The sequence below is a fragment of the Homalodisca vitripennis genome, chromosome X, assembly GCF_021130785.1.
Source record: "Homalodisca vitripennis isolate AUS2020 chromosome X, UT_GWSS_2.1, whole genome shotgun sequence".
Lineage (NCBI taxonomy): Eukaryota > Metazoa > Arthropoda > Insecta > Hemiptera > Cicadellidae > Homalodisca > Homalodisca vitripennis.
In genome coordinates, this window is record NC_060215.1 from 10657415 (window position 1) to 10682738 (window position 25324).

Here is a 25324-nt window from a genome sequence, read left to right on the forward strand (position 1 = left end):
AATATTTGAATATTGTATCAAAAAACCAATTACAAAACTTCTTCATGCTAAATGGTCTCTTATGTAAAGAGCAGTTTGGGTTTTTACCAGGACTGAATACTACAAAAGCTGTAGAAACTCTAGTTGGTAATGTTATTCATAATTTTGAGTATAAAACAACATCATCTGCAACCTTAATTGATTTGTCTAAAGCCTTCGACAGCATACCTCATGAGTTATTTATAAGTAAACTTTATTGCTATGGTGTGCAAGGTAGTGAGTTGAATTTGTTGGTATCTTATTTGAAAAATAGAAAACAAATGGTTGTTCAGGGTTCTACTTCGTCTCTCATAAAAACAATTCAAATTGGTGTGCCACAAGGCTCAGTTTTAGGTCCTTTTTTATTTATCGTTGCAGTTAATGATTTTCCTTTCAATTTACCCTGTATGTCAGTTTTGTTTGCTGATGATACTACTCTTCTAAATCACCATAGTACACTTAATGGTTTAATAAAAATACAAGAAAATGCAATGAAGGTAGCAACTGAGTGGTTTCAGGCTAACAGGCTTGTTGTAAACAATAGCAAAACAGAAAATATAATTTTTTCAATGGACCATGTAATTTACAAATGTTTTAAGCCTGTTAAACTATTAGGAATCTTTTTAGACAGTAGACTAAGCTGGAAAAGTCATATAGAAAATCTTTGTACTAAATTGGCGAGAGTAATTTTCCTATTGCGCAAATTGAAACTCTGCATCACCGAAGAAATGCTAATAACCTCCTACTATGCCTTTTTCCACTCCCACTTAGTCTATGGAATTTCTTTATGGGGAAATAGTTGCCATTCAAATAAAGTGTTTGTCTGGCAAAAAAAAGCAATAAGAATTATAAAAAATCTTAATGAAAGGGAATCTTGCCTGCAAGCTTTTAGGGATTTAAATACCTTGACATTGCCCTGTTTGTATATATATTATTGTTTACTGGATGTGAAAGCAAATCTGCAAAGTTATACTGTTAAGAAACCATACATACTTATAAAACTAGAAAAAAGTACATATTAGAGCTGCCAAGGACCAGGCTTGAAAAAACAAAATGTAGTCATATCTATATGAAAATAAAACTATTTAATAAATTACCAAAAGGAGGATGGATTGTAAATATAAATAGGTTTAAACGAGTTGTAAGCAAATGGCTTAAAGAAAAGGCATTTTACTCTGTGAATGAATATTTGGCCTGTGATATTAGTTCCTTAAGTTTATAATTTTGTCTAGTCAAGTTTTAAGTTTTTTAACCTTTATTTTATAGTTTGGAGATTTTATGTTTTAACCACCTGACTTACATATTTTAAATATTTATATTGTTACATTTTTCATTGGGTTTTAATTGTGTGTGTTATTTGTGTTTCTTGTCCAGTCTGTGTTTTTTATATATATTTACCCTACAATGCTTTCTTATTTCTTAAATAATTTTATACAACCACTCTCTATTTATACCAATTATTAGTTTTGTAAGTTCCTATATCTTGCAACATTCCTGTTAATTTTAAAATAAGTCTCCAATTATAAAATTGTTAATTTTTTAAGTATTACTGCCCAATAATGTGACGAAGTCTATTGTAACTAATTATGTTACTTAATGACTAATAAAGACATCTTGAATCTTGAATCTTGAATCTTGATTGGGTCTTGGCTTAACGGAAAAATTGCCCTCACACCCCGACCTGATGATGAGAGATTAATGGATTTAACTAGTTCTAGGTAAACGATTGGGTCTTGGCTTCTGGAAACCTTGCCCTCACACCCGACCTTATGACGTGAGATCAATGGATTTAACTAATTCTAGGTAAACGATTGGGTCTTGGCTTCTGGAAAAATTGCCCTCACCCCCGACCTGATGATGAGAAATTAATGGATTTAACTAGTTCTAAGTAAACGACTGGGCCTTGGCTTCTGGAAAACTTGCCCTCACACCCGACCTGATGATGAGAGACTAATGGATTTAATTATTTCTAGGTATATGACTGGGTCTTGGCTTCTGGAAAACTTGCCCTCACACCCGACCTGATGATGAGAGATCAATGTATTTAACTAGTTCTAGGTAAACGATTGGGTCTTGGCTTCTGGAAAACTTGCCCTCACACCCGACCTGATGATGAGATATTAATGGATTTAACTAGTTCTAGGTAAACGATTGGGTCTTGGCTTCTGGAAAACTTGCCCTCACACTCCGACCTAATGATGAGAGATTAATATATTTAACTAGTTCTAGGTAAACGATTGGGTCTTAGCTTCTGGAAAACTTGCCCTCACACCCTGACCTGATGATGAGAAATTAATGGATTTAACTAGTTCTAGGTAAACGATTGGGTCTTGGCTTCTGGAAAACTTGCCCTCACACCCGACCTGATGATGAGAGATCAATGTATTTAACTAGTTCTAGGTAAACGATTGGGTCTTGGCTTCTGGAAAACTTGCCCTCACACCCGACCTGATGATGAGATATTAATGGATTTAACTAGTTCTAGGTAAACGATTGGGTCTTGGCTTCTGGAAAACTTGCCCTCACACTCCGACCTAATGATGAGAGATTAATATATTTAACTAGTTCTAGGTAAACGATTGGGTCTTAGCTTCTGGAAAACTTGCCCTCACACCCTGACCTGATGATGAGAAATTAATGGATTTAACTAGTTCTAGGTAAACGATTGGGTCTTGGCTTCTGGAAAACTTGCCCTCACACCCGACCTGATGATGAGATATTAATGGATTTAACTAGTTCTAGGTAAACGATTGGGTCTTGGCTTCTGGAAAACTTGCCCTCACACCCCGACCTTATGACGTGAGATCAATGTATTTAACTAGTTCTAGGTAAACGATTGGGTCTTGGCTTCTGGAAAACTTGCCCTCACACCCGACCTGATGATGAGAGATTAATGTATTTAACTAGTTGTAGGTTTACAAAAGATTTTAGATATATATGTATATATATATATATATATATATATATATATATATACATATCTAAAATCTTGATTATCTTGCTCCGCCGATACTCGCTTATAATATCACACTTGCCGGGCCAGTGTGTTACCACTACAGGGCGTGGACTTTTTATTATTCAATTATCTTGTATTTGGTCGTTTCTTTCACATATACGTTTAAGTAACCAAAATAACACATGATCGGATATGAAAACCTCTGCAAGTCTGGAAGTAAATTTTGCTTTCGCTAAGGTATGAACAACTAAAGGTATGCAACGTTATACCGCTGCAACAATTTAAAGACTTTAGGAGTTATAGTTTAGAAAAATAACTGACACACTGTATCTTGAAGCGACTGTTGCCTGACAGATATGCGTGCCAAGTGTCGTTTCGATGGAATATACTGTCTTGCAGCAATCTCAAAACCTTATGTGTATTTTAAAGAAGACTTTTATAACATCTGAATATTCCTGCTAGGAATACCCTGAAATTCAGAAAATGAGAGCGCAATACTTTATCTTGGTGAATCAGTGATCAAGCTTCATTACAGTAGACTGTATTCAAGAAGAGAGAGATTTATAAGAAACAAACCGTATCAGTGCAGACGTAAGAGTGAATCTGGTTTACAAATCAGAGAAAACATTTCTGCCCACAACAGAAAACTGCGCGATTTGCATGCGAAAAAAACAGGAGCAGAAGGTAAAGAAGTTTGATACTACGGTACTGTGATGTACGGAGCCGTTTAAACTTCAAATATCCGCATTTCAGTTTGTTTTTAAACACAACACCGCTAAACAGAGGAAGTCTAGTCGAGGTTGAAAGTAACCGTGACTACATAAATTTGATTGGAAGCACTCTGAATTAGCAACTAGTAGAGAATTGGAAATTTAATTGTGCTAAAACTATACCACCAACATTGGATTATTAAGTTTGAATAAATCAAATAATTACTCATAAACCGTATAATTATATCGCGACGACAGAATTACAATATTCAATGTTCATTCCATTTATAATATTAATTAAAAATCAATTAATCACGGATTACGAAGTCACAGTGCAAATGTACAACATTGATCCGATTTTCGATGTTTAATAATAAACCACTGTCTTGCCGATCGTGGCATCACATCATGGAGTGGAATCGGCGAATAATGGAGCAGAGTGAGGTATGTCTGAATGAGGGTTCGATGTGGTATGTGTGTACAAGTTGTTAAAGATACTTAAGGTTTGCTATACGGTGACAAGTGCCAGTGTTCAACGTCGATCCGTTTTACGACATGAAACATTACACTAATGGCTGTACGGTATAGTGACAATGTTGATCATCAGTACAAGTATGTCATGGATAAAAATATTTCATTATTCAAAAAATCAAAATCAAAGTATGCATGAGAACAAGTGCCCCCAAGTGAGAGGCTTCCAGAGACCGGTGTAGTTGAAGACAGCAACTGTATTTTTTATGTGTCTATTTTTAAGTAACAAATTAAATTCTGTAATTGATTTTGAAAAGAAAAAAAAATAGTTAGTTTATATGCAATAAACATTAAATCCCGGTACATTTTTAATAAGTTTGCAATTACTTGTTTACTATGATAGATTACAGATTATGGCACAATTCAACCTTAAGGGAAACCAGGTCTTGCAATTTTCTTCGCTTAAATGCTATAAAAGCAATAGTTACAGTTAACTTTGCCATTTTAATAGTCTTATTTTAGAGTTGAGTCAGATTAAAACAAAAATTGATATTTTAGTTTTGCGTGAAACTTGGATAAACAGCAATGAAGTAGGAATGTATAATATTGAAGGTTATAATGCTTATCACTGTTGTAACGATTTGTACAGGTCAGGTGGTGTGTGTTGTTTTGTAGCTAATGATATAAATGTTTCAAATCTAAACATAACTTTAAAAACTGCCGATGCACTAGTTCTTAAAGTAACGCTTAAAGATTTATTTTTCAATCTGATTTGTTTGTATAGGCTGCATAGTCATTCTGAAAAGGACTTTATTAATGAGTTTAGCATTAAGTTTTCTGATTTGCCAAATAACTCTATATTGATAGGAGATGTGAATTTAAATATATTGGACCAGTCCCAAAACACACAAAACTATCTTTCTTTAATGAGTGGTTTCGGCTTCACCCAATTTATTGACTTTCCAACAAGAATTACAAATGAATCTAAATCCTGTTTGGATCATATTTTCGTAAGACATCGAGATTTATCGATATTTAATGCAGGAGTATTTGACATTGGTTTAACAGACCATTGTTTACTTGGACTAAAAATAAATAAAAATGATTATGTAACTCAAAATGTAAATTTGAAACAACCTAACAAATTCATTATTGATTATAATTTAGTTAAAGAGAATCTTCAAAAACCAAATATAGATCATTTTTATTTAATGGAAGATGTTAATTTGTATTTTAATAATTTCCATGAGATGTTATGTAATGTTGTATTAGTTGTAAAAAATCTGTAGAATTTAACAATAGTAAGCTATCTAAAGCTAAATCGATAAGCCCTTGGATAAATTCAAGCCTTTTATCAAAAATAGATCGAAGAAAACGGTTGTATAATATTTTTAAAAGGAGACCGTATGACAGAAACTTTGTAAATTTTTATCATAGTTATTGTCAAAAACTTAAAGTTGAAATCAGTAAAGTAAAAAATTCATACTACTCAAATCAAATTTCGAATTGCCAAGGTGATACGAAACTTCAGTGGAAAATTATAAATAATTTAACCGAAAAATCCGCAGAGAAAAGAGTTGAACGGGTTGAGCTAAACAATGGTACGGTAATTACGGAACCTCATATTGTTGCGGAAGAAGTAAATAAACATCTTATCGCAGTCCAGTCAGGTCAGGACAGCGGTGTTCCGAACTTAGGTCCACTCAATTTGCGCAACAGAAACACATCATTTTTCATATTACCCACAGACAATGTAGAAGTTTTAAAAACAATAAAAAGTTTAAAAAACAAGAAATCTTTTGGTATCGATGGTTTAAGTACAGCTCTTATAAAACACATTGCAGAAGTAATATCACCCATATTGTCACACATCATTAATTTAAGTTTTATTTCAGGCGTTTTTCCCGACAAGTTAAAAATCAGTGTGGTTGTTCCTATACTTAAAAAGGGGTTCTCTTCGATTAAATTAGAAAATCTAAGACCTATCAGCTTGTTAACAGTTTTTTCAAAAATATTTGAAAGGTTAATGAATGTAAGACTTACAGCATATTTGAATAACATAGGTTTTTTTCAATGGCAATCAGTACGGTTTCAGAAAGGGAAAATCTACCGAAGATGCGCTTCTAAACATTTCTAATATGATTTACGAAAGTTTAAACTTAGGGAATAAATCAACAGGACTGTTTATTGACTTTAAATCCGCCTTCGACTTAGTAAACCATGAGATTTTGCTACACAAGATGGAATTGTTAGGAGTGAGAGGACCTGCTCTCAGCTGGTTTCGCAGTTTCCTCTTGGGCCGTGAACAGCGGGTGCGGATTGGCGAGTTCCTGAGCGGACCGCTCCTAGTCAGGGCTGGTGTGCCTCAGGGCTCCGTCGTATCTGCAACCCTGTTTTTGATATTCATAAACGATCTCCTGGAAATGAACCTAAAGGGCATGCCAAATGCTTTTGCTGACGACGTAGCATTTTTTTACTCACACAAAAATATAATGACTTTGTTAAATTACATACTAGAAGATTTGTGAACTCTAAGAAAGTGGTGTCATTTAAATAAAATGAATTAAATTTAAAAAAACGCAATATGTCAATTTTGATTTCAAAAATTTTAACTTTGAAAAAGAAATGAAATATCACATTTTAAATTGTAATGAAATTAACTGCAACTGTGAAACGATCAGTAAAGTCTCACACTTCAAATATCTTGGGGTAATTTTGGACATTAAACTTACTTGGAGTAAACACATAACAACTTTACAGACTAAACTTAAATCTTCAATTAGGAAATTTTATTTTTTACGAAATTTTTGTTCTAAAGATTTGTTGAGAAGTTTATATTTTGCATTAATTGACTCCAGATTACAAGACGGATTAGTTTGCTGGGGCGGGAAATTTAAGTAGCTAATTCAAAAGATAAGAGTTACTCAAAACTACTTTCAAAGAATAATTAAAAAAAAAAAAAAAAAATAGAAGGGATAGCTCTTTCCCTATATTTTATGAGTTAAGAATTTTGCCCCTTCAGCATCTTTTTGTGTTCAAAGTTTTAAGACTCTTTTATTCAAGATGTGGTAACCACGGAACAATTGATTTAATATACGCTACAAGAAATATTTACCGTAAAATTTTCAGAATGCCTAAAGTTAACAAATCATTTTTTAAACACTCTTTTTGTTATCTCAGACCACATATATTTAATAAGTTGCCTTTGGAAATAAAAAGTTTAATCAATATTAGTAAATTTTGTAACAGATTAAAAATATGGTTGTTTACTCAGCAGAATTTGATTTATTTTTAAATTGTAGTCTCCCTGGTCTGTGTGTGCAGTTGGTAAGTGAGACAATCTTTTTCCTTTTCATAAATTGTGTAGTATTAGTAAATGTGTAATAAAAATAAACAGTAAATGCTTTAGTGAATTGATTTCATTTGTATAATATGTATTGTGCAGTGTTAAGTTGGTCAGCTGTGTCTGACAGACGTCACAGAGAGCCGGCTCAGGTGTTTTATAATTTTGAACTCTGGACTGTAGCTGATAATTGTTTTCATTATGTTATCACGGGCCACACTACTTGAAACAGTGGTCGGTTAATTCCCAAGTATTGTGTAACCTTGTAATATTTCTAGATATTGTTTGGTGGAATAAATTATTTATTCATTTATTCACTTTTTACTACTTATAAGTTACCACCACAGGGGTATAATTATTTATTCCTAAAGACAAAATAGAGAACAGTACTGGCACTTATATGCGACATCCTATACTTCAAGTTCTACAGAACTATTCGAATAGTAATAAAGATCATAAGTCGATAAATTTATGCGATATTCTTATAAATGTAACTTTTACTGCTTAGAATACAATATAATAGTTTTAAAATGTTTTAGAGTTAAACAATTATATTCATGCATTAGGTGCCTGTTCGCAATAAATGTTACTACCAGTGGCTAAAGCTATTTATTCAGTGGCTTGCTCACATCCATTATCCTACAAATTGATTTAAAATCAGTATTTAAATTGTTGAAACAAAAGAACAGAGACCTGTGGAAAACAAAGCTATTTTATGGAAGCTGCATCAAGAATACAATTTGGAACCCGCATTACGTACCCACTCGCCGCTCAGTCCAAGCACTTAAAAGTTATCCTGCTTTCTCAGCCCTGCATAAATAAGCCTTCGTTAAAGTTTACGAACGGGGCTAATGAGTGATTAGACTGCTTGCTGTAACAAGACAAACATTCTTCCACGAATGCTGTAGGAATATTGATACTCTAGCAGTTATGTAACACCATAGTATACTGCTAGCTACCTAGTAATTAACTAGACCAACGGTGTTCCTTAGGTAATAAAACCAATAATACATAACTTTTGATATATTGTTTATTCCAAACTGTTGGCAACATCCAGATCCTTCTCGATGGATGTTAACGAATCGTGAGGATTTTTACTAACTTATAACATAAATTCATCGGCATAGAATAAAATCTGAGAATCCTCAACACAATTTTAAAGTAAAAACCCTAAATTTTTAGTCCTAATGAGCTCCGGATGAAACAAGAAAACTTAACTTCCATAACTACAAAACCGACAAACCGCCTCCGATAAACATATACTGTAACAGCCAAGATCGTTCTATTACATCCACAGTAATTACCTTTTTTTTAAAAAGGGCAAAAAATTGTTAAATCTGAGGTGGCGTATACTCGTACATGACCTGCTCCCGAGTGTTGAGTAACAAACGAGTATAAACAAAGGGTTCAATTCGTTACGAAAAGCCATACGTGCTGGCGGCAGCGCAAGCAAATAAATATTTTTAAAACGGGGGTTCTGTACATAATAGTGCTCAAAAACAAAGCACTAATTCAATTACCCTTTATGTGTGGAATTTGTAAGAAAATCTCCGAGAAAAATTTTAGTTTTTAAATAATATTTATATCTAAAATGAATAGTTTCAACAGACATACCCCCATAAAGTTTTATAATAATATTATTAGATTACACTGAACCAAAAAAGTACGTAACCTCCAAATCCGCCCCATTAGGGAAAAGGAGAATGTGACCGATCAAAACATCTGAACCCCTACTTTAGAGATGTACGGTACATGACATAGATTTATTGGGATATAAATCTGAACCCTTGAAAACTCTGCTTTCAATTACATCACCGGCATTCTTGAGTGTGTTTACTCCCAAATACCTTTAATATATATATATATATATATATAATTACAGGCAACATAGTACGTACGTGTACAATACGTGATTAGGTCAACGAGTAATTTTCATGTGTTAATAATTTAGAAAAGCACACAAAATAATTACTAAGTGTTAAAGTAATGTAGAATTGGAAACGCATAGAACATAAATGTACATTAGGAATTGAAATTTCTAGACAATTTATCAGGCTTTTTATAAGAAGAGTCGCACAATGGACAGAGCATGCACGTAATGTGCCAGTGTGTTTGTGTGACCTCTGGACTCCTGGTGTGTTGTAGCAATAAAAATTTATTGTTATCACTACAATCTTCGACAGTGGCGATTTTTTAATTTACTTCACGCTAAACCACTCCACCGCCTTGAGTTATAATTTTGGTTACTACACTTGTGATGTAATGAACCCATAACATTTGAATCAGTTCATTATTATTATTGTCACTAACGGTAGCCTTAGAAGATGGAGGTGTAGAATATTAAAACCTGATAACGTGGCGAGAACTAATTAAAACATGTCCGTAGTCAGATGGTAGTTGCTGCATTACCATACCGTTCGTTCCAGTTTGGAGAGCCGGTGGTCGAGCGGTGTAAAGCGTCAAGCTTTGGACCCGAGTTAGTCATAGCGCAGGATCAAATCTGTCCGTGACGTTTGCACTTTTGATGAGTACCTGCGATCTCGTACTGTACCGTGGCCTATGAACACGGGAAGAATAAGGCCAAAGGGGGTTTCCTACTCCAATGATCAAAATACAAGATAAGTATTTAACGTCATTCGAACCATTGTTTATAAGGTAAATCAAAAGGAAGCCTTTAAAACTTTCAATAACCTGAGAACAAAGTCGGATAAAATACTATACGCAACGTGTAATGTTAAAATTTGTGACATCACCATTCGATCAGTTGCTAATACACTTTTATACAAACTTGTACATACATTTCTGCTAAGAATATAACAAATATTTTAATTTCTAATAATTTTATATTTATTACATTGCTTTTTTGGAGTAAAGAGGAATTCTCAAGAATGTTCACTTCTAGATGGTATATACAATTTACGCAGCAAAAACCTATGTGCCACTTACTCTTCGGCAATCCCATGTATGTCCAGCAGCGGCACATCACTTACAGCAAATGCCGAGAGATAGGAGTAACGGGTTTGAGCAATAGGCCTAGTTTACTGAGTAAGATGACTGTTGGAGTTGGTGGAGCTCCCTTAGTGTAAAGGCTGTCACTAGCCTGGACCCGAGAAAGGGCTGATCCCGTTCTGGTTGGAGGAGACTAGGACAGAGCTAGCCTCCCTTATTTCCAAGGTGACCTCCGCTATCTCTCGTCATTGTACCTTGATAGTAGGCGGTCTCTATCGGTAACCGCACTCATCCTGAATATCATGTCACTCCGGAAAGAAGCGCCAAGTCTCTCTTACAGCCAAGTGTGCTTAGTTTTGTGTTATGAGAAAAAATGTTGAAGAGAAAAAACCTACATTTTGGAATAAGCAATCATCTCATATTTGAATATCTTGAAAATTCAATGATTAACATCCTTACAAGACGCAAAATTACAAGTTTCCCGTACATATTTTACCCTTATTTAGTTGAATTAGATACTATATACATTTTCGCAATCCTGTTATTCGTTACTAGTTAGTGGCATTTTTCTCCCATGTTCTTGGAACTAAATTCTTCGCGCAATAATAACCTAATTGGCACGCGTAGTAATTGTTTCTCTCTTGACCTTTGTGGCCGTTCGACATCTCACCGGTTATCACCTTGGGTTTATTACTCGTATTATACGAGATATCTATTTCGAATGTATTATAAAGTAAATTTGTAATTAGTAAAGTAACTTACCTATGGTGATGTTTTATTTGCCAGATTAATAAAGATAATAAGTTTTAGTGATGTCCTTCTGATGAAATCACGTTGTAATGATTATAAGTTGTCTCGGTAAATGGCTGATCCAGTCGCGATTTTGTTTTAGGCGAGTTCTTGAGTCTTAGAATGATTCTTTGAGGACTACTTTTATTCAATCTTCCTTTTTGACTGCAGCTGCAATTTCGAGCTAAGATACTGACGCCGTGTGTGTAAGTCGACTTCAACTTGAAGGGAAGTCATTTTAAAGATTTATCAAGTGATTAAGGTCGTTGACCAATTCTAAAGATTATTGGAACCACTACGCCTACACTTCTCCCCGAGATATAATTTTAATTCGTTATTACTCTATTTTGGCACCGACGTGGCAAGTTATACTTTTATGTTATACTCGTACTTTTTATTTGCCATAATTAAACTTATAAGTAAACTTAGCAATAATGAGCAATACCGAGTATTTATTACTACGACCTCAGTAGTACCGAGTATTTATTACTATGACCTCAGTAGTACCGAGTATTTATTACTATGACCTCAGTAGTACCGAGTATTTATTACTATGACCTCAGTAGTACCGAGTATTTATTACTATGACCTCAGTAGTACCGAGTATTTATTACTATGACCTCATTAGTACCGAGTATTTATTACTACGACCTCAGTAGTACCGAGTATTTATGTGTTTCGTCCATTCGGTACAACTTACGAAAAATTATGTTTGTACGAGTAGTACAATTCTTAACTTAAATTAAATGTATGCCATATTAATGGCAATATTTGGCGTGAGTTGAATATGAGCATTACCACTATTCAACGAACAGAGATGCAAATAGTTTACTCCAATAATTAAATGCACGTTTTGTGTGCTATCATGACCTTTTATTTTTCATGTTGATCAAACATTTGTAACACAAACTGACATTCGATTTGCCTTTCAGCGACGCAACGTAATGTTTTCTCTGAAAATACAGTTAAACTCGATCATTTACATACGCTAGCGAGAGATTTATTTTACTATTTAATTTACAATTCATTTTGGTTCATTTATTTTGATATTGCTCTCATCATCCAAACATTTGTTTAACATAATTAAAGGCAACATGCAATGAATATTTAATCATGGCTTATTTGCTTGATAATTCTAAAATCCTCTTTAATCCTCGATATTCTAACACGATAGGTCGAGCACTTCATCGACGTGTTGGACGTCCAAATTTAACCCTCTCTACCTTAAAACTAATTGTAATTATTTATTTAGACGTTTAAAGTATAGTAGGCTTGGATAATTTGTGTTTTAGGAACGAAACCAGTTTCACTCGGTGAAATGTTCAGTTATTTAGTCCATAGTACCATTAATATTATGGGGTATTATTGTATTTGTGGTTTTTACCTATCAGAGATAGTAGCATATACAACTTGTTGTAAATCACTCGCTACTGAATATAACACAATACCGTACTGTATTAATTTTAAGATGTATAAAAGTCTCCAACAATACTACAAGTCCGCGTGTAGATATTAGTCCGTACAGCAGACAGTGTATTTTCATTCATCAATAAAGTAAAAAGTAAGAGCATAGTAAACATGCCTTGTTTAACCAGGCGAAATTAGGGTTAAAATCCCTCTCTAACTCTTAACCTGGGGACCAATGGCTTAAAGGTGACTTCCGAACCACCACCAACGGCCGGGCAGGTGGGCTGCTTGCAAGGACAGGATCGCTCAGTGGTCACCCATCCAAGCTGCAGCCACACTCGATATTGCTTAATAACCGTTGTATCCGCCATTGGTTTAATCGTATGTTTAAATACATAACTAACTTATACTTACAAAATAATGACTTTAAATTTGATCTGAATATTATTTCTATTAGTTAACACACTTGAACCGACAAAAACGTCCTGATGATCTTAATACTCGTATAGTTTTACACTGACGGTGCAACGATGAAACAAACTTGCTTTACTACCCGCCACTTTTTATGTTTACATTTAATACAATCATTGACGAATTTAACTGGTTTTCCACCAAATGTGGCAAGTTAATTTTTCAAACACTGCATCTGTAATGGCACAATGTTGTATTTGTTTTCTCATTCCAAAATGACGGTCTCTGCCATCCAAATAACTAAGATTCGTTAGAAAAATAACCAAGGCTACTAAGTGATGCACCATTTGGTGACGAAACCGTCAACAACGCCACCTTTTCCACCTCTAAACGCCAAAATTTGCATTGAAAAATTTCAAAAGGATACATATTTATTTACCTATTTAATTAGAAGCATTATAGTATCTAAAGCGTATCTGATCTGGTGAATTCATTTATATGTTATCGTTAGAATTATATAAATATAATGTTTTACGTGGTATTAAACTTGTTTAAATAAATCACTCACCAATTTTAGGCGGCAGATTTTGGGACAGCGAAAGTGAAGCGACCGACGGGGGGCTTGAGGACGCGCGGAGCGGAGACTTGAGCACTGGACATCTGGAAAATAAACAAATTTGATGATTCAAAATGCAAAATTGAAACATATTGGCTCTTAAGTTGTACCATTAGAGTGTCCTAGAGAAGCATATGTTATGTACCTTGCCATTATTTATGTTCTATTTATCTTTTTAGCATCTATAGGGGTTAAGACCTCTCTACAGTCTTTCCTTTGTTACATTTATTGTTATCTAGTGTTAAGGTTATTTTAAATTATTTACTCACCTATTTGTCGTGATTCCTATTTCTAATTTTGTTATTTAGAATGTAATCATTGTTTATCTAATTGACACCACCAAATACGAGCAGGTGCCAATTTTTCTTGAGGGCGATGATAACCGCAGCGTTTTTCGCCCCTTATAAAAAAAAATCTATGTTCACTGGCTACTAGGCTTCCGTTACCTCGAGTAAGGGAGGAGAGACTTTTCTTACTTTGTCCCCAAGTTGTACAACTCCCTTCCATGTGATCTAAAATCACTCAAGCGGGCTGTCTTTAAAGTCAAGGTAAGGAAAATGTTGGAGATTAACAATTAGGTTAGTATTTTTTAAATACAAATTAATTAATTGCCATTAGTTTTAAATGAGTGGAGTTGTTCTGCGAAGCTGCTTGTACAGAGAAACGCTCGACTAATAAAGGCATTTTTTACTTGGATTTGATAACTAGGCAATTCCCAGAGCATGGAGCTCATTTCTATGATCATTGGCTACAGGGCTACAAGGACCACAGCTAGATTTCACAATTAATGAGGATCAATGGCTACAAGTCATTCAACACAGAGCCCATAACTAGGCAGGTCCCAGAGCATGGAGCCCATTTCTATGATCATTGGCTACAGGGCTACAAGAACCACAGCTAGATTTCACAATTAATGAGGATCAATGGCTACAAGTCATTCAGCACAGAGCCCATAACTAGGCAGGTCCCAGAGCATGGAGCCCATTTCTATGATCATTGGCTACAGGGCTACAAGAACCACAGCTAGATTTCACAATTAATGAGGATCAATGGCTACAAGTCGTTCAGCACAGAGCCCATAACTAGGCAGGTCCTAGAGCATGGAGCCCATTTCTATGATCATGGCTACAGGGCTACAAGAACCACAGCTAGATTTCACAATTAATGAGGATCAATGGCTACAAGTCATTCAGCACAGAGCCCATAACTAGGCAGGTCCCAGAGCATGGAGCCCATTTCTATGATCATTGGCTACAGGGCTACAAGAACCACAGCTAGATTTCACAATTAATGAGGATCAATGGCTACAAGTCATTCAACACAGAGCCCATAACTAGGCAGGTCCCAGAGCATGGAGCCCATTTCTATGATCATTGGCTACAGGGCTACAAGAACCACAGCTAGATTTCACAATTAATGAGGATCAATGGCTACAAGTCGTTCAGCACAGAGCCCATAACTAGGCAGGTCCTAGAGCATGGAGCCCATTTCTATGATCATGGCTACAGGGCTACAAGAACCACAGCTAGATTTCACAATTAATGAGGATCAATGGCTACAAGTCGTTCAGCACAGAGCCCATAACTAGGCAGGTCCCAGAGGACGGAGTGCACAATACTTTGTTATCAGTTTAATGTTCTAGATAGCTAGATAATTTTAGATCCCTTCGAAAATTATCTGAGCAGAAAGAAGCTGAATTGTTGTAGAAGTTGTTATTCTCGTCAGGTTAATATTTTCGAAATAAAGATCCTCTATATTCTCGTTCTCTAGTTAAATCGCTTTGATTCCCAATTTGACATGAATTAAGTAGTGAGCTTTCATTTGACTTCTCACTGAGAGGGGTTTCATAGCCCCTCAGCTACTTCTGTTTCGAGTACCCTCCCACTATCGCCACCCTCACATTGTCACGATCACGCGATATTACCAAAATGATTAGATTTAATATGATGTACGTATTGCTACAATTTCCATCTCAAATAGGAATGCTTATTGACTTATTGAGACGAAATTACCAAATTACCAGTTGACCTTGCAAGTCATCTGCCGATAACTGTGAACTTGTTCATGTTATGAAGAACTGTTGAACTCCGTTTATTTAATATATAAAGTGGAATTAAATTATAATGAAAGCGTGAAATAATATTTGTAAACACGTATAAAAATAATGTATACAATTAAACAGCTATGCCCACACACGGGAACAAATCCCTTGACCACACATCCGTCGAGAGCAGAAGTGTTTATTAAATATTAACAGCAGTTGTGTCAGTATACGAGAATATGTGCTGGTCACCGGGTGATCTGTGTACACATTGGCCTGGATTTGTAACAGTTTCAGGGCTCTGGTTTTCACAACATTTCATTCATGTTTCAATTCAATACAGCCGAACTAATGTTTATTAAAATCATAACATTAGCTGTATGGTTTATTTGGTATGAAATAATTATTAGTACGATACTCAAATATCCAACTTACAAGTACAGAGAAAATTAACTGCACAAAGATACAGAATGTACGGCAACAAAATGATTCGGATAGCAGCCGTACTCTATTTACCAAACCTTTATTACTCCAAGTACTTCTTTCAACGCAGAAAGAACTCTTTTATTTGTCACGATAAACTATTACAAATACGGCAAAATAAGAGAAGCGTTCGAAATATGCTTGCCTTCATGTACGTCAATAAAAATGCTTTACAACGATATCTTTGTACCATTCTAATTAATACCCGTAAGGGTAATGGTATCATGATATCACTGTCGCATAGTCGGGAATCATAATTTTTGTACGACTTACACATGAATGGTGTTTCCACGGATGTAATTCTCTTGCATACAAAGGCCATATTGCACAGGATCAGACATATTAGGATACGGGTTTTATAGCGATCAAGGAAGTCTTTCCCGTTTCTGCAACAACACGACTACAATAGAAGGCGGAACTGTTTCTTTGCTATGATATTGGTTTTCGTTTTCCAGTGTCATCCAACATGACCATCATATCATATACTAAAACATACGATGAGAAATCTATTGGATTTATTGTGCTGATGAAGAGACATGCGCGCAGAGGTGGACTTCTTCCTCATTGAGTTCTTGTCGGGCAACGGTGATTTGGGATCGTACCTGCACGGGATCGGGGAGACGGGAGATGCACGCTTGTGTTTTTGGACATCCGCCTCGAGTTGACACGGAAAATGCCGTGTTTAGGTGTATACGATAGACAGAAGAAAGAGAGCTGATGACGCAGCTACAGGAAGATCACTGCAGTTATGCTCCGAGGACAGAAATGCTGGAATATTTCAATCCTATTTCAACAAATACGTGGAGAAAATCCTAAGAGCGAAAAAGGCGACTCTAGATCGTGAAAAACTAATCCAGGAAAAAAGGAACCAGATGAGAGCTTCAATAATGCTCAAACAAAAGGTCAAGTCCGAAGCATTGGGAACACCATTTCCAGGCTGGTCCGAGAAGAAGAGGGGGTACTTTTAGTCGGTATGTCTTAAGGAAACCACCTGTCGGAGACCCCACACTTGTTCGCTTGGTTACGGCAAGGTAAAGCGTTCGTGCCGTCATACATTTTACACCCTCTCTAAATATGTATGTATATATATATATATATATATATATATATATATATATATATATATATATATATATATATATGCCGCTAGAAAGTAACCCTTGCTAATCGCCCACGGTTGCAACAACTACGAGTGTATATGATGATGCCTCGTCATACTCTCAACTATGTTCGATAAACCTCTCGACATTCAGCCTCGACCAATAGGTCTATCAAGAATTGTTTGAACTTGGTATTATTTTTTCCGAAACTCTGAAGCTCAACCTTTGACTGAAATTCAAGCGAACATTGACTTGTCATGTCACAGTGCTATGGCATGAATATTTCACCTTTCTCTCTTCCTTTAATTTTGTTTCTCCATCCATTTGAATAAGGAACCTATATCTAACAAGCACAGTTTCTACATTTACGGAATTTGAATTCATTTCACCACGAACTAATATTTATTAAAGCGACCATATTTACAAATAGTGCATATCTGATAAATAACTTACAATACTCGAAAAACACAGAACATATACGTTATTCAAATAGCAAAACGGATCCATTAAAGAGTAATACGAAAGCAATGGTTTTTCCTACACTGTAAAAATACGGATGGTCAAGAAAATTTCACTTCGCCCTATTTCAAATTAAGAATTCTGCTTTCCATCAAGTTATGTAAATTAATATTCTGTATATTAGTATACCATGGATGCGTTATGTGTATTTAACAGGCAACGAGAGATAATGTTAGCACAGTGAATGCAGGGAATTCTCTACGGACATTTTGTGCTTATTCTTTGATGAATATAAAGATTTTAAATTAGCCACAGTGAACATACGTCTCATGTCTTCCTTAGTTTATCCTCCTATTGCTATTTTTACATTTATAACATTTCCCTTTTGTTTTCAAGCCATGGGACATACAGAACATACAGTCGGTACTGTAGTTAACCGATTAAGTGACCACTAGACCTACCCTGCCTACCTACTGGATAGTAGCCGATTAAGTGACCACTAGACCTACCCTGCCTACCTACTGGATAGTAACCGATTAAGTGACCACTAGACCTACCCTGCCTACCTAGTGGATAGTAACCGATTAAGTGACCACTAGACCTACCCTGCCTACCTACTGGATAGTAACCGATTAAGTGACCACTAGACCTACCCTGCCTACCTACTGGATAGTAACCGATTAAGTGACCACTAGACCTACCCTGCCTACCTACTGGATAGTAACCGATTAAGTGACCACTAGACCTACCCTATAGTCAATAGTAGTCAATAGTCAATTTTTTATTGCGGATACAAAATACATTTGTATAGCAAACGTCAAATATGTTAAAATTTGGACATACATACCACATCGAGCTCTCATTCAGACATACATTTGATCACTCATTCCACGTTCATCCATCGCCAATAATTCCCACTTCGTTCTAGAGTCAGTCTTGTTATTGTGTGGTCTCCCAGCATACTCCAGAAACTCTTTTATATTGTAAAATGCATTTGACGCTAAACAGCGTTTTAAAACGAGTTTTTAACGCCTTGAGCGTAGAGGCTTTTCTTAATTCATTAGGCAATCTGTTAATAAAATGAACCCCTGCCTGTGAAGGCAAGCGTTCATAAACCACCGTCCTGTGTCTCCCAGTTCGGTAGTTGTCTCTGCCTCTAGTCCCGTACGAGTGAATGTCTCGGCCCGTAATCAAGGCACATTTAGACATACAATACAACGTTGTTTGTAAAATGTAGAGGCTAGGCAGAGTTAACAGTTGCAACCTTTTGAAAGTTGACCTGCACGACTCTCTAAACTTTAATTTTTCAATGGTGCGGATCGCTCGCTTCTGTAATTTAAACACTCTTGAAAATTGGTTCCTTGCACAGGCACCTCATAGTACCAATCCGTAAGTGAGGTGTGGATAAATCAAGCCATAATACGCCGTTATCAGAACTTGACTTGGGCAGTATTTGGCTAGAGACCTCAGAACATAAATGCCTGAGGCTAATTTTGAGCAAACGTGATCGATGTGAACATTCCATGTCAAACCTTGATCAAGGTAAATTCCAAGGAATTTTGAGGAATAGACTTCTTCTAGTATTGTATCCGCTAACATAACGCTAGGTCCATAATCAAAGTCTACTGGGTTTAAAGTGAAATTTAAAACGTTAGATTTAGATGAATTTGTATTTAGATTGAGGCTATGAAAATGTTGGACACAATTGTTCATTCCAACAAATGCGTTTTGTTCCAAATCTGATTTCGAAGATTCGTTAAAACAAAGAGTCGTATCATCAGCATACTGCACGATTTTCCCGTGTGGTAGTGATGATTTTATGTCATTAACATAAAGCAGGAAGAGAATTGGACTGAGAATGGATCCTTGAGGAACTCCATAACTCATATTTACAGAATTTGAAATATGATTAGAAATTTGGACAACTTGAGTTCTATGACTTAGGAATGAACTAAGCCATGTGAGAGGCACGCCTCGAATGCCATGCGATTCCAGTCTGTCAAGCAGTGTAATATGGTCAACACAATCGAAAGCTTTAGATAAATCGAGAAACACACTTAAAGTGTGATTTCGACTTTCCAATCCCTCTACAATCATATCGACAAGACCCACAATTGCATCTATTGTCGATTTGCCCTTTCTGAAGCCAAATTGGTCATTTGAGAGCTGATTGTGTTTATTCAGAAACTGAAGCATTCGAACTAAAAACAACTTTTCAAATAGTTTGCTTAAAATAGGCAAAATAGAGACAGGCCGATAGTTATTCATGAGTGTAGGGTCGTCTTTTTTAAAGATAGGGGTTACTTTTGACATCTTCAGGAGTGAGGGAAAAACTCCCAATTGAAATGAGGAATTTATCAAGGCGGTCAGAGGCCTCACAATATGCTTCGAGCATTTTTTTATGAGCCACATTGAGTTTGAATTAAGATCATTCGATTCTTTGGCTGGGAGCTGCTGAATAATACTGACGAGTTCTTTCTCGTCGACCGGTGCCAAGCACATAGAGGCTGATGGAATTTGTCTTCTCGTGGAGTTTGCTACGGGAGCCGATGGCCGAGGGCCTTGGTCACAAGCCACAGTTGCAAAAAACTTGTTAAACTCGTTAGCCACCTCAGTTTCATCATCCAAAAGCCGATCCCCAATTTTGATCTGTGCTATTTTTGAAGGATTTGATTTATTGTTAATGATGCCCCAAATAGTTTTAGAAATGTTTTTTGAAGATATAATCGCTTTTGAGACATCATATGCTTTTGCTGCATGGATCACCTTTCTATAAATTGTTTTATATTTCCGGAAAAATGTTTTAAAATTGTCATCTTGTGTTTGTTTATAAATTTCAGAGTAAAACTTAAGTTTTTCTCTCGAGATGAGAATTCCTTTAGTGATCCATTTATTGTTTGTCATTTTTTGACCAATTTTGATGGTTCTTTTTGGACAACATAGATCTAAATAAAAGTTTAAATACTATTAAAAGTTTCAAAATTTTGCTCAATTGGTTTGGATAAGTTTAGAAAGTCCCACTTTTCTTTCGAAAGGAAAGAGTTGAGGAGAGCGATATTTTCTGGCCTTGTGTCTCTTACGGTTTTGGAAATTTTGGGCTCCCTGCCTACCTACTGAATAGTAACCGATTAAGTGACCACTAGACCTACCCTGCCTACCTACTGGATAGTAACCGATTAAGTGACCACTAGACCTACCCTGCCTACCTACTGGATAGTAACCGATTAGGTGACCACTAGACCTACCCTGCCTACCTACTGGATAGTAACCGATTAGGTGACCACTAGACCTACCCTGCCTAACTACTGGATAGTAACCGATTAGGTGACCACTAGACCTACCCTGCCTACCTACTGGATAGTAACCGATTAAGTGACCACTAGACCTACCCTACCTACCTACTGGATAGTAACCGATTAAGTGACCACTAGACCTACCCTGTCTACCTACTGGATAGTAACCGATTAAGTGACCACTAGACCTACCCTGCCTACCTACTGGATAGTAACCGATTAAGTGACCACTAGACCTACCCTGCCTACCTACTGGATAGTAACCGATTAAGTGACCACTAGACCTACCCTGCCTAACTACTGGATAGTAACCGATTAGGTGACCACTAGACCTACCCTGCCTACCTACTGGATAGTAACCGATTAAGTGACCACTAGACCTACCCTGCCTACCTACTGGATAGTAACCGATTAAGCGACCACTAGACCTACCCTGCCTATCTACTGGATAGTAACCGATTAAGGGACCACTAGACCTACCCTGCCTACCTACTGGATAGTAACCGATTAAGTGACCACTAGACCTACCCTGCCTACCTACTGGATAGTAACCGATTAAGTGACCACTAGACCTACCCTGCCTACCTACTGGATAGTAACCGATTAAGTGAACACTAGACCTACCCTGCCTACCTACTGGATAGTAACCGATTAAGTGACCACTAGACCTACCCTGCCTACCTACTGGATAGTAACCGATTAAGTGAACACTAGACCTACCCTGCCTACCTACTGGATAGTAACCGATTAAGTGACCACTAGACCTACCCTGCCTACCTACTGGATAGTATGTCTGGACCTACATGAATGTTGATTGAGTTTTAATTTGTTGCTGTAATATAGTTAAAATTTAGAATTTCAACGGTTTTAGTATTCATAAATATGTTTATAGTCAATTATGTCGTCAGACGTTGAAGCTTACCACATAGCCAGTCCCCCCACACAAACCGTTGAGTCTATTGTGTTAGTTGTCTCATCGTCAGTAACACAAGAAACAGCACGAGGGCCTTGTCGTCGTTTTCAAGACTGGCGCAAGCGTATTTCAGTCCCAAATTAAGGTGGTGCAATCGATTCTAAGCTGAGCAAATTTTTCTAAATATAATAGTTACAATCCTTCAATATACTCTTTTTGAAGACAGAAAAAGAGGGAAAAAATTCTTTGTCACTTCTCGAGAAGTTATACACATTTACAGTAGTCATTTTGGGTCTTTTTATAATCAAGCCCAATGGAAATCTTCTGATGATTATATTTCAAATGTTTACAGCAAGTATGTGAAATATGACCGGAGGGATTGGCATATCTTTTATTTTGAAAAACACGAGTTAATTTTTCCACCATGTTTAAAATGTAACGGAAAAAATATTAATTTTTGTATACTTTAGAATTAAAAATATTTTACTCCGTCTGGGAGAATATTATCTCAAATTTGGAGTTTTTAAATTGTAAAAAATGCATTCATATGGAATCTGTGTTTATTCTTAAAAAGACACCGCACACCTTCAAATTTTCAGTCTGCTTTCTGTCGAGCTGCTCGTGGATGCACAAGCAGGAGCGCACTCGCCTTTCGCCCACCAACGAACAACCAGTCCCCTTAGCCGGCCTTACCTTTATCAGTTCATCTCTGACTTCGTTCTGTACTTGATGTCTACGTTCTCGGATCTATCATAACTAATCTCACTTAGTCTTGCTTATATTAAACTGAGTACATTATTTAATTACATTCTGATATACGTATATAATGCTATAGTAATACGTTTCAAATAACTAAACCATTCAAAACATCATTAGATGTGAAAATTACAGTGGATTGAATTAACTTCAACGCTTGGCAACCAGGGCACTTTACGCGACCTGGACTATACGCTTAAAAATGTTGCATTCTTTTCTCAATAACGTAAAAGAATAATGAAAATTATCGTTTTCTCTGATAACATAAAAACACTAACCCAATTAGAACCCGTCAGGTTAGAATAAATAGTCTAGCCGTCTAATTAATAAATGATCTATCTATAAATGCAGAACCAGGAAAATGAGAAAAAATATATACATTGATCACTCGACGAGGCTATACGTTCGACACAGACAGTTACAATATATTATAATTTAGCTCAAAGTAACAAGGTTGACGAGAAGGATAAGATTTACGAGATGTACGAGGCGAAAGATACATTCAGATGAGGAATGGTCATGTGCTTTATTTTAAAATAACTTATTTCTTAAAGAAAAACAAATATGTCTTTTTTAATAATTTTGATTATAAAAATATGATTTCCTCCAGCCATAAATAATTTTTTAATTTGTTACTTTCTCAAGATATAGTTACTATAACAACTAACACAATCAAAGGTTTAACTCCAATTCGTACTGGAAAAAAATATTTTAGCCGTTTTTATTTGAATCTGGTAAAATCATTGCCTACATTTCTAAATTAAAGGTCTATAATTTCTGTAATGTGATCGAAAACGTGTTTTACTAGATCACTTCTCATTTAAAAGTTACTCTGAGTTTGACGTCCTATCTTGGGGATCTGTCGTTATTAACTTTTATCTGCCTGTCTGTCCGAAGATTGTAGGACTGCAGGTTGTACCGTAAATTAGTTAATTAAATTTCGTATAATTTTAAGTAAATTTCGCAACCTAGTCAGCCAGTATAATGTAATAGTATTTTTATCCAATGTTCCGGAACTAAATTATCGGCGGAGTAACTACCTAAGTGGCACGCGGATGAATATTTTCTTCTAACCCTTTGTAGCAGCCCAACTACGTGACCGATCAGACCTCGCGCGCTATGTCCGTAAGTAAAATTTATCTTTTCGTATTATTAAATTAGCCCTTTGATGCCAAACATATAAAAATGAATGTAACGTAAAGTAAAGTTGTAAATAGTAAAGTTACTTACCCTTGAAGATCTTTTACTTGCTTGATTGAGATAGATAAAAGTTGTGGTGTCGTCGTTAATGGCGAACACGTTGTTATAATAAGTAATTTGTATCATTAAATGGCTAATACCGTCGCGAATTTGTTTTAGGCGAGTTCACGTAGCTCACGTACCTGATGTATCTCACGTGTTGTTTGAGTAGATGGCTACCAGTTTCCCAACTCTACTCCTCTTCTAGAAATAACCGTTCTTAGACTGCAGCTTCAATGTCTCGTGCCATGACGCCGACACCCGGGTTGTGAGTCTACATATTGCGAAGGGAAGTGAAATCTTATTGTTTTTTATAAAGTAGAACATCGTAGGCATAATTCCAGAGAACACTGGATATTTTAGGCCCACTTAGAAGATATTCGTTTTTAGTTCTTGTGTTCTAATTGGCAGCAACGTGGCATTACATACTTTTCCTTTACCATCTAAAAGTGGTGCTTGTAAGTTTTCGTAATTAAACTGAACTTATAAGTAAACTTTGCATTTCTAGTATTTATTACTACGACTTCAGAAGTCACCACCACCATGTGTTATCGTCCAACGATACAAGGTCCACGCTGTACTGTATATTATATTACAGTAGATACATTATTGTACTTTTATTGTATTCACATACAGGGTAAAGCGCGCAGTTCAGTGAAAATAATTTCCAATTTGGTGAAATCACGAACTATAAATATTACATTGCAGTAGATACATTATTGTACTTTTATTGTATTCACATCCAAGGGTAAAGCGCGCAGTTCAGTGCAAATAATTTCCAATTTGGTGAAATCACGAACTATAAATATTATATTACAGTAGATACATTATTGTACTTTTATTGTATTCACATACAGGGTAAAGCGCGCAGTTCAGTGAAAATAATTTCCAATTTGGTGAAATCACGAACTATAAATATTACATTACAGTAGATACATTATTGTACTTTTATTGTATTCACATCCAAGGGTAAAGCGCGCAGTTCAGTGAAAATAACTTCCAATTCGGTGAAATCACGAACTATAAATATTATATTACAGTAGATACAGTATTGGGCCAGCAGTCAGGATTTGGCTATAACAAATACTACGAATACAATAGTTACTATAGGAATTAAAATTACAACATAAATATATGTTTGTGAATTATTTTTTAATTGGGTTGAAATTGAAACCAATCAATTTTATTGTACTAGAATTAATGTATCTAAATGCGTTGCATTACAAAATCTAGATCCCAAGTTGATGTTTAAGGGCTAAGATTTGTCCGTTTCAGCTCTCTCAGGAACGGTAAACACAAAAGGTTCCCGTACTCGGATAAAACAGGTACTTAGAAAGGTAAAAAGGAAGAGTTTATTGGTCGATCCCAGA

At 35.8% G+C, this 25324-nt stretch overlaps 1 protein-coding gene across 4 annotated transcripts in view; it reads right to left on the minus strand.

Annotated features, from left to right (window-relative positions):
* The window catches only part of LOC124368677 (ligand of Numb protein X 2-like), a 392173-nt gene that overhangs the window by 96129 nt on the left and 270720 nt on the right, over positions 1 to 25324 (minus strand). For all 4 annotated transcript variants that reach the window (XM_046825960.1, XM_046825961.1, XM_046825957.1 and 1 more), the window contains one exon: positions 13623 to 13714. In XM_046825960.1, coding sequence (XP_046681916.1) covers positions 13623 to 13714 — 92 coding nt within the window. The remainder of the gene's footprint in view (positions 1 to 13622; positions 13715 to 25324) is intronic.